The 11,541-nt window shown below is 32.9% G+C and overlaps 2 protein-coding genes across 2 annotated transcripts; both read right to left on the bottom strand.

Annotated features, from left to right (window-relative positions):
* Positions 1 to 8,610: 8,610 nt before the first annotated feature.
* Positions 8,611 to 9,342, bottom strand: LOC134271589 (uncharacterized). The gene has a single exon (XM_062753791.1). It carries the CDS (start codon positions 9,340 to 9,342, stop codon positions 8,611 to 8,613), a length of 732 nt encoding a protein of 243 aa, XP_062609775.1.
* Positions 9,343 to 9,444: 102 nt separating this feature from the next.
* LOC134271591 (uncharacterized) lies at positions 9,445 to 10,763 on the bottom strand. Its single transcript, XM_062753793.1, has 2 exons — positions 10,281 to 10,763; positions 9,445 to 10,107 (listed from the first exon to the last, which is right to left on the bottom strand). The coding sequence occupies exons 1-2, from the start codon at positions 10,761 to 10,763 to the stop codon at positions 9,445 to 9,447; spliced, it is 1,146 nt and encodes a 381-aa protein (XP_062609777.1).
* Positions 10,764 to 11,541: the final 778 nt, after the last annotated feature.

Consider the following 11,541-nt stretch of genomic DNA (forward strand, 5'->3'; position numbering starts at 1 on the left):
TAACAACTATTGAAATAATGTTCTTTTTTTAAATAAAGAATTCAATATGGATTAAATTATGGTTTTAGTTTTGAAGTAGTATTATCAGCAACTATCAAAATAATTATTTAAATCACTTTTGAAATTATAATTTCAATAACTATCTAAATCTTCATTTAAGGACAAATGATACAAACAAAATATTGATGTCTGGATTGGAATCATATTTTTTGGTCTGATTTCATTTAAAATGATGCAAATAATAAAATTCTAGAATATGAAGAAATTGTAAACCTTCTTTGATGTTAAAAATTCTGCCTCACTATTCAATTTTTCAATTTTCTTTATTTCAAAAGACATACGTCTTATAGCATTAATACAGTATATAAACACAAGAAATAAAGAAAATAATGGCTGGTCAGTTCTTGTAAATCCTTATGGAACATGCACATATATACATACATGTAGAAACTCGTATTAACGGTCTTTACAGTTCATATGGAGAATGCAATGAAATTAATGCAACGTACATGTTATACAGCAGTTATAGTCATATCAACAATATAAAAGTAGCAAATCAGCAAAACACACATTACATGATTAAATCATTTCTAAGAGCTAGGGCATTATAGATAAACTGCCCTAAATTACATAATTCTTTTACATTATCCACACTTAGCAACTGTATTAATTTGTACATAGATGGCCTATACCAATAATATTTTTCAAAAACTTTGATCGCAGTGTTGATTTTGGGCATACAAGTAAAAAATGATATTCATCTTCAATTTCTGTAGCACATATTTTTCCCTGATCTTCACAATTCAAAAGTATCTTATAAGTAGAAAGTATTTAGGGCAAAATGTCACAAATAATATAAAAGAATCTATACTTATATGGTCTTTAAAATTTCATATCGAAATGTTGCAAATTGGTATCAATTTTGAGTGATTTTTCATGACCTATCATTAAGTCAGGGATCAGGAAAATTTTCGACGTCACAGGCATTATAAAAAAAATTATGATTGAGCTTTCATTTTTTCAACATTTTCCCAAGAGTTTATACAGTTTAAGTTTCTTAGTCTACTCAACCTCCAAAAACCATATCTTGTCAAGCTTAAAATCTACTAAACAAGTAAATAATTTTGTAGTTGAATATGGAATTTAATTTACGAGTGGGACAGGATTTTTATTATATTTTCACGAGTGCACGAGTGAAAATATCAAAAAATCCTGTCTCACGAGTGAAATAAATTCAATATTCAACTAAAAAGCATTAAATTTTCTATTTATCACATTTTTCTTTGATTTTCCCCTTTCCTCTGTCTTTTTCTCATGCAGTCATAAGCTAGATGACGTCATAGTTGAGCGGTTGAGACGTCATAGCTTAGTGTTGTGAGATTGGAAACGTCGCAAACAAGGATTTTAACGATATATTTTGGGATCTTTGGCAGTTTTATTCTATGTCAGAATGGTATATTTATTTTCCAATGGACCACGCGGTATTTTTTGCAACATTCTTTGTTATTGGAAGGAAAATCGAGAGTTTTCCCGCAATTGATATTCTTCACACTGTGACAGGATATCACTTTTATTCAATGTATGAAGGAAGGATATGGAGATAACGAACAGTATTCAATCTCAACGTCCATTAAACAATATACAAAATAAGAGTAGAGCAAACACAGACCTCTGAAACATCAGAGGTGGGATCAGGTGCCATGGAGGAGTGAGCATCCCCTGCCGACCAGTCACACCCGCCGTGTGCTCGTAGTCATGATTAGGAAATAACGGAAAAAAATCCATCGTCAATTCAGTGTATAAATAATTGACTAGCAATTGGTATGAAAAACGTCAGTCAGCATTTGAATCAATGATAAATTGTATTTGCTGACAAGGTCATTGTATCGACCATAGAATTTACAAAATGATGACTTTAAACGAGACTGTTGATATTCTTGTTTCAAGTTGCTTGTCAATAATTTACCTCATTTAAGAAATTGCTCATACGTAGAGCACGCTCTTGCGGTTTATCATATAGCTTGGTTGTTAGATTACCATTAGTGTCTTTTTCAAGTAAAATATCCAAATATGAAGCAGAAGTGTCGGACTCTGTGGTATCTTTTATCTCAAGCTCACCAGGATATATCGTATCGACATAGGAATGGAAATTTTCATTATTAATTGACAATACGTCGTCGATATATCTAAATGTCGAGTTGAAGGCCACAGCAAGTGTTTTCTTCTTTTCACGCATAAGATTTTGCATACTTTCTACTTCATATGAATATAAAAATAAGTCTGCTAATAACGGAGCGCAATTTGTACCAGTGGGAATTCCAATAAATTACAGTATTTCACTGGTAAAAATGTAATAAAGTGTGATATTAATGACTCTCAATCACGGTCTTTACAGTCCGGATAAAGTTTTCCTTTATAATCTTCCCGTTCTCCCGTATAGCCTTTCTACAGAGGTGAAACGGTCTAAAATTTCAATTTGCTATTTGTGGACGGATGTCACGAATAAGTTTTATTATGCATATTTTGGATCTGTTTTGGCGATATCTTGAGCATAACACATAATTTAACAAAAGTGTGGTGTGCCGTCAATTCAGGAGACGTCATTTTCACAGTCGTTTTCACAGGAATCGCATCAGAGAAAAATCACTATATTTCTGTAAGTACTTCAAATATTACGTAAGAAATCTAAATACACTGTACATGTGTTTTTTATTTACTTTGTATTTGGATTATTATAAAAATTCAACCTACACAATTTTTGTCTTTTCATTGTCAAATGACATTTCCTATTCTACGACTAAACGTGACAACCCTAACAAAAAAATACTATAGTTAACTATAGTTTACTATAGTTAACTATAGTAAATCAAAGTGTCAAAGTTTTCGTCAAAGTTTTTCAAAGTGTCAAAGTTTTCGCCAAAGTTTTTCAAAGTGTCAAAGTTTTCGTCAAAGTTTTTCAAAGTGTCAAAGTTTTCGATAAAGTTTTTCAAAGTATCAAACTTTTCGATAAAGTTTTTCAAAACATCCAAGTTTTTGATTAAGTTTTTTAAATTTTCAAAGTTGGCAAAAAAGTTTTTTAAAGTGTCAAAGTTGACGATAAAGTTTTTTAAAGTGTTAAAGTATCCAAGTTTTTTATAAAGTTTTTTAAATTTTCAAAGTTTTCGATAAAGTTTTTAAAGTGTCAAAGTTTTCGATAAAGTTTTTAAAGTGTCAAAGTTTCCAAGATTTCTACAAAGTTTTTCAAAGTGTTAAATTTTTGATAAAGTTTTTCAAAGTATCCAAGTTTTCGATTAAGATTTTACAAAGTATCAAAGACTTCGATAATGTTTTCAAAGTGTCAAAGTTTTCGATAAAGTTTTTAAAGTGTCAAAGTTTTAAAGAAACTTTTTCATAGTTTTAAAGCATCCAAGTTTTCAATAAAGTTTTTGGAAGTATCCAAGTTTTCGATAAAGTTTTTGGAAGTATCCAAGTTTTCCATAAAGTTTTTCAAAGTATCGGACTTTTCGATAAAGTTTTTTGAAGTATCAAAGTTTTCGATAAAGTTTTTCAAAGTGTCAAAGTTTTTGCCAAGGTTTTTCAAAGTGTCAAAGTTTTCGTCAAAGTTTTTCAAAGTGTCAAAGTTTTCGCCAAAGTTTTTCAAAGTGTCAAAGTTTTCATCAAAGTTTTTCAAAGTGTCAAAGTTTTCGTCAAAGTTTTTCAAAGTGTCAAAGTTTTCGTCATAGTTTTTCAAAGTGTCAAAGTTTTCGCCAAAGTTTTCAAAGTGTCAAAGTTTTCGCCAAAGTTTTTCAAAGTGTCAAAGTTTTAAAGAAACTTTTTCACAGTTTTAAAGCATCCAAGTTTTCGATAAAGTTTTTGGAAGTATCCAAGTTTTCGATAAAGTTTTTCGAAGTATCCAAGTTTCGATAAAGTTTTTCAAAGTATCGGACTTTGCGATAAAGTTTTTTGAAGTATCAAAGTTTTCGATAAAGTTTTTCAAAGTGTCAAAGTTTTCGTCAAAGTTTTGCAAAGTGTCAAAGTTTTCGCCAAAGTTTTTCAAAGTGTCAAAGTTTTCGCCAAAGTTTTTCAAAGTGTCAAAGTTTTCGCCAAAGTTTTTCAAAGTGTCAAAGTATTTGTCTAAGTTTTTCAAAGTGTCAAAGTTTTCGCCAAAGTTTTTCAAAGTGTCAAAGTTTTCACCAAAGTTTTTCAAAGTGTCAAAGTTATCACTATAGTAAATCAAAGTTTTCAAAGTGTCAAAGTTATCACTATAGTTAACTATAGTTAACTATAGTTAACTATAGTATTTTTTTGTTGGGGATAAATTGATGGTGGTCAAACTAATGATTCATTGCATCCCAAAGTCAGGGATATATATATAAATAAAGAAAAAACTAATATACAGTACTATAAGGATACAATTTATGTGAGTTTATGTTACTTCATTCGGGCCCGTCTCTGTTTTTCTCGTCTGATGCCTTGGAATAACTTTGCTATTATTGAGTCATGCAAATGTTTGAATGAATGTTGTATATAAATTTCCAGAAAGGAAATTCTGTTACATAAAGGAACTAGTGTTGAAAATGAATGAATAAATAAACTTCATATTTCTTCTAACATCTTATTTTTTACGTTTAGACATCATTCATTAACAATAACTGAAAACATAATTGAAGGATACAATTCAGGCCAGCCGCTGTCCATTCCTCAACATATTCACTTTTTTGCATTAATAGTTACCAAAACATACCTGGAAATAACAAGAGAGATTCCTACTTTCAACTTTCAGTAATGCATATATATAATTCTTACCTGATGCAGTTTCCTAGTGCTAATTAGAGAGATTCTACTACTGACACATATCACTTCTGTCTACCACATCCCTGTCCACAAATACAAACTGTCTAATTGAAACTGTTCTCTCCTCATATATAATCATATTGTGAGCCAATTTGCCTCGGCAATGTTTAGATACTTCTCTTGCATTAACAATCACCTTGCCAGCAAGCATTGTACGATTACATCTATTCTTCACCACTGCCCTAACTCCAGACATTGTTTTCATGACTTGTCTCGTAATAGTTTCGACAAATATTTCCTTGCCTATTGCTGAGGTAACTAAAAGTAGTCTTACATTTATACTTAGCAGAGCATCCATCAGTCCACTGATAAATGGAGTCCAATTTCTGTTGTTCCTCCATGATGGCTAAGCTTCGGTCCACAAAGAATTTGACTAAAGTTAAGTCATGTTTATGTCAGTACGCGGGTTTGTTAAGGCAGCACATGGATCAGAATTCGGCGAATTAACACTTTTTTATAATAATGTACCAGTAATAAATCGGAAAAGTCAAGGATAAAACTTTTGCTATAATTATGCATTCTATAGACTTCAATGGGACTTATACTACAGGAGGCACTTCACCACGACGTAACCACGTGACGTCTATAATTAGAAAATATGCCTTAATGAAAAAATGAAAAGTTTAACACAACCCCGTGGATAATTAGTTTCAATTTGTAATAATAGTTATCTAATAACATCTTTGTACCATGAAAAGTACTGCTAGAACCCTACTGTCCTTTTATAGAAATAATTATTCAACAATTTCGGACGAAACCTTCCCAAAATTTTCACATTTTGTTCATAACACCGAAAAAAATGCATCAATTTCCGTAAACCATAGCAGCACTTTCCAAAAACAAAAGAATAAGAACTTTAGATAGAAACAAAAATTAAGTTTCAAGGTATGCAGCGTAGTGTTGAACTTTTGCATTTTTTTGTTACGAACGACAGAGGAAAGGCTTATCGTCAAGTAAACACCCTCCCTGCTTTACTTTTACAAAGAAATTGCAGAATTATATCACCATACCTTATTCAAAAGCTTTATTCACACAAGAATCACACATGATATTTATTCTAAATGCTTTTGATTTCCTATTTCTTGTGTTTGCTTACATCAATTCTCGTTACGTTTCACTTTCACTCTGCTACTCCATGATCAACAGTTATGATGTCACGGGTTTGGTTATTAACCCCTGTGATAACTACAGAGGCCCTGGAACGACAAAATTCCGTTTATATTATGCCTCTACATATTTTGATTCATTTTTACGACCTCAAATCAATCTAAGATATCGATTTTAAGAAATTGTTATCTCTAAACTTCACGTCATATAGCTTACTATGACGTCATATCATATAGGCAAGTAGAATATTTGGTTGTAACCTTAACCTACTTGCGTATAGATATAAATTATTGAATGTGTGGAAAGGTGCTCTATGTTTCCTACTTTCTGCCTATAGTAACACATGACGTGATGAATTGTTTCCACTCGGGACTTCATTCTGGAATGAGCATTTATAATTTTTGGAAAAATCCATAACCATCATTAGTTCGTTTGTTTTAAGATAAAACTTACATACACTCTTCTGTCTTTGCCGCCATATAGAGTATTCTTTCGGTGCAATCTTAAAGTCGCCATCAAATATGCTGAATGTGGTTGTTTTAGGCTATCAACCTTCGTATACTCCAATTTATGCCAATCTGTTGTGATATTCTTTTTTGGAACAAAGGGCTACTGCAAGATTTAGGCACTCTCTTATTTTGTATGTAACGGTAATTGCACAATCTTTTCAGACAATTATTTCTATGATGTTCACCTTTTGAGACCTTGCACAATGTTTCCTCTGTTAATGTTGTCTCATCTGCCTTTTTCAGAAGCTTGAATATTGTACTGTTTCTTCATTAAAGCCTTCAGAGCTTCTTCTTATAAAGCAAGGTTACGACATATTTCAAAATGGCACAAAGAGGTTTTTCGACTTTTTCCCGAAATTTGCTCCACATTTTTTGATTGAAATTATTTAAATGTGAAAAAAATGTCTTTGTTTTGAGACTTAAGCTATTGATTCTTCTCTGCTTTCTGGATAGATGATTGATAATATTCAAATTATATTAATTTTGTTTATATGGTGGCGTATGGAAATATAGTCCTTACTGCGTCTCCAAATTATTATTATTATTATTATACACAATTTATAAAGCGCTAAATATAATATAAAATTACTCTAAAGCGCTGTACATAAAATATACTGAAAGGAAAAAGAAACGCATAATAGCATAATAGCGAAATATATCTAACTATATGGCCGAAAATTATGAAAATTGGTCAAATGTGTATTTTGATTACTGTGCACTAAAATTGCTGGTCAAAATTACTCAACCATGAAATGTATGGCGTCATGTAGGGGAAATGATGAAAAGCCAAAAACACGTGCATGTTGATGATGACAATTTTATGATCACATTTTGTGGTGCTTATCGATGCATTGGAGTTATAGACATCGTTTTCCGCATTTGCAATCAGTATAAATTTCATGCAATCATGGCATGGCTGACGGAAGTTACACTGGTTCCAGTAATTGAATTGCGTAAGTGAATAAAAAGGCAACAAGATGTTGTTGTGCAGTTTGTTTTAAACTTTTTAGCAAAAAAAGGTTTTTCAGTTGTCAGAGAGTAAATTAAAAGGTTTCCAACCAACCATGGCGGTGACGTTGACGCGTAACAACGTCACATCAAGACAGGGCTTTTCATCATGTCACCTCGGTTGTTGTCAAGGTATTATCAATGAAACCGATATTTATACAGCAAACTATCATACCAATATTTTCACCCTAAAATTGACAGAAATTCTCTGCTCTGATTTGGTCCGCGAGCTTGGCAACTTTTACGTCGATTTTACTCTGACGCACGCACGTACGCGTCGTGTGCGTAATGTTTTTAGCATGTTCACACTGGGAAAATGTAGCCAGTGTTTGTCGAGACTTTCTCACAAACATTCACGTTTACCAAACCAGCTGGATTCGGTAAATTCTATCCTAAAATGAAAATTCGTGGCACTCATTTGGCGGGGGGGATTTGTTGGCTTTGGAATGATACAGCTTCTATCAACCATTAAGACTATTGTCGGAAGAGTTGAATAATAATCAAATGATAAAGATAAATACTCTGGTGAACTCAATGCACAGGAAAATCAAGGCTGTTACCAATGTCCAAGGGAGATGATGAGAGTTTTTATTTTAATTTTAGGGAGTATTGACATATCAATTTCAATAACTCAGGAATTATCAGTCAAAGTCACACAAGATTTCGGCAACTTGTAGATTAAAGATGAATTAAAATGTTTGATAACAATACTGGAAAACATTTTCGAAATAATAGTTTTAATTTAATTTAAAGTAAAATATGCGTTTCTTTTTCCTTTCAGTATATAAGCATAAAACATAAAAATTACAAGTACTATAGGACTAAAAATACATGTCAAAGCCGTAAGAATACACATAAATAAACTTTTAAAAGATTACAAATTAAAGCTATAAGAATATACATAAATAAACTTTTAAAAAGATAAGAAATATTTATACATGTTAATTGCTGTAATGTCCTATGTTATAAGATAATTTAAATTTAAAAATTTAAAACAAATAAGAGTAGCTTCTTAGGAATAATCTGGGTATGCAGTAGTAAATAAATAAGTTTTTAATAATTTTTTAAAACGAATAAAATTTCTTTCAAATCTCAAAGTTTGAGGAAGACTGTTCCACAATGTTGCACTAGCCACGTCGAATCGCCTGTCGCCCTATGATTTAGTCCGCGCACGCGACTGAACAAGGAACATGGAGTTCTCTGAGCGTAGAGATCTTCTAGGCGTGTAAACCTGAACCAGTTCTTGTATATATAGTGGTGATGTTCCGTTTAAAGCTTTAAAAGTCTGTAGAAGCAGCTTGTACTGGATTCGATGTTCTACGGGAAGCCAATGTAAGTTGACTAACACAGGTGTTATATGATCATGTTTCTTTGTACGAGTAATTATTCTGGCGGCAGTATCTTGAATCCGTTGAAGTTTTGTTAAGGAACTGGTGCATATACCGTATAGTAAGGCATTGCCATAATCTAGACGGGAGGTAACAAGTGAACATACCAGGGTTTTACACGCGCTCTCTGATATTAAAGGTCGAATGCGTCCAATATTTCGTAGTTGATGGTAACATGACTTGGTAATGTTTCGAATTTGGTTATCCATGTTCAGCACAGAATCAAAGAAAACACCTAAATTTTTCACACATGATGAGACTTTAATTTTATTCCCGTCAAAAATGATGCTAACTTCATTAAAATGATGAATTCTGTGTTTTGGGGCAAATATAATAAAGTCCGTTTTTTCTTGATTTATCTTTAGAAAGTAAGAGCGCATCCAAGAACTTATATCGGAAAGGCAAGTTTGCAAACGAGATGCTACGTCTATCCAGTTGCTAGTAGGTGCTATTGCCATATACAGCTGAGTATCATCTACATAACACTGGAAACTCATGTTGTGTTTTCGGCAAATATCACAAACTGGTTTAGCAAACAGGCTGTAAAGCTTAGGTCCAAGGACCGATCCCTGGGGAACGCCAAATTGTAGATGAAAGTCTCAAGACTCGGATGAACCTATAACAATACGTTGGTGCCGATCACTTAGGTATGATCGTATCCATGACAAGGCCGCACCAGTTATGCCAAACGAAAATTCTAGGCGATTGATAAGAACATTATGATCAATCACATCGAAGGCTGCAGATAAGTCCAGCATTAACAGAACAACACTTGAACCCTTGTCTAGTGCTGATGTTATGTCATGGTGGACTCTCAAGAGAGCGGTCTCCGTTGAGTGATACACACGGTATGCTGACTGCTGTCTATCATGCAGGTGGTTTGACTGTAAATGATCTTCCAGCCTAGAATTTACAACATTTTCCAGGATTTTAGAAATAAATGGAAGGTTCGAGACAGGGCGGTAGTTCTTTAACACCTCTTTGTCTAATCCCTGTTTTTTCAAGAGAGGTCGAACAACAGCATTTTTCAGTGATGTTGGAACAGTTGATTCTGATAATGATTTATTTATAATGGTTGTGATTGTTGGAAGAAGACTGTCAACACAGGATTTCAAGACGGAAGTTGGTATTGGGTCTAACTCACATGATTTAGATGGAGAAGCCATAATGATCTTTCGAACCTCTGCCTCTGATGCTGATGTGAAGCACTCAAGTGATTTGCCCTCAAATCTTATGTCCGCTCTTAGAACATCCATTGAGGTCTGTTCATTTAAGTTTGAAAGATGGTCTCTAATAGTATTGATTTTATTTAGGAAAAAAGTGCCAAAAGTATTTGCAAGGTCCTGTTCACAACCATTAGAAGGAAAAATAGGTTTGGTTTGCTACCTATCAGTGAGTTTGTAAGTTTATATTGTTTTTTCTGGTCGTTTCCTACCTCGTCGATTTTATCTGAATAGTATTTTTTCTTTGTTTCTAGTATTAGCCTGGTTACTTGAATGGATGTGTCTCTGAAAATTTGTCTATGAACAGTCAGGTTTGATTTCCTCATCTGTCTTTCAGCCCGACGTTTTTCTCTTTTTGCCGTCCTTAGATCCTCCATGTACCATGGTGTATTAGGACGAAGGGTGATTGTTCTTGTCTCTTCTGGGACATGTTTGTTTAGGACGGCCCTTAGCTCATGGTCATAGTCAGTGATGAGATTCTTCAATGAGTCGGTTTTATCACTAAGGACTGGCGAAGAGTCAAGGTCAGTCCTGAACTTTTCGATTTCAAGTTTTTTCATCCTTCGAAAAGTTACTGTCTTTCTTTCTTTGGGAGGCTTAGCAACCTGCAGATAAGCTTTGATGGCAAGATGATCACCTGCAGCGTTGCCGTTGCCGGTTATAATAGACCATAATAGACCAGTGAATAAAGTCATAATTTTTACACAGTCAAAGACTTTAAGAACTTTTCAAATGCAAGTTAAATTAATAATAAGGGACTAAAGTTTCAAAATATATCAGGTAAATACGGTTTTTCAAGCAAACTAGAGATACTTTTAGCTTTTAATAGGTTCCAATCCAAGAACGAGGGCTGTTCAATAAATAATGTCCTAAACTGTATGACATAAAATACAGATATCATTTGACATTAAACTTGACTTTCTCTCATAATTGAATCTTTAATGAATTTATAACAGTTTATGTGACCACTTTTTATAACATAGTTTCATCATGAGAAGATAGTAAACAAGGGCTATTCGACACACTGCATTATAAATGAATGGTAAAGAACCGGTAAACTAGAGTGAAAAAAGAAGCTTCATTAAAGCTGCTGTAAAACTTGTTAAAAATCTTAAAGAAATATTCACTGAAATATATGACATTTACAGCAACCATTGCTTGTTTTATAGACAAATGAGCAGGTGGATTTCAATGATAATGATAAAGAAATATATAAAATGGGTATCAGAAATGTGTACCGTCCTTGCCAACAAAAAATTATAACAACTAGCACTGTTTACTAAATTTCTATAAATAATGCTATATGATGTAGGATTGACTTTAAGACACATAGCAAATTTGATAGACATCACATCGGGGGTAGTTTACACTTTTTTTAAAGAAACGTTTGACGGTAAAAAAGCTTAGTACTCAAAGGTCACTTTATATTTTGAAAAATGAGTGAAAACGACAGCGTGTACGAATGTATTAACA

The sequence above is a fragment of the Saccostrea cucullata genome, unplaced genomic scaffold (genome assembly GCF_032062105.1).
Source record: "Saccostrea cucullata isolate Sc308-1 unplaced genomic scaffold, CSIRO_AGI_Scuc_v1 ctg499, whole genome shotgun sequence".
Lineage (NCBI taxonomy): Eukaryota > Metazoa > Mollusca > Bivalvia > Ostreida > Ostreidae > Saccostrea > Saccostrea cuccullata.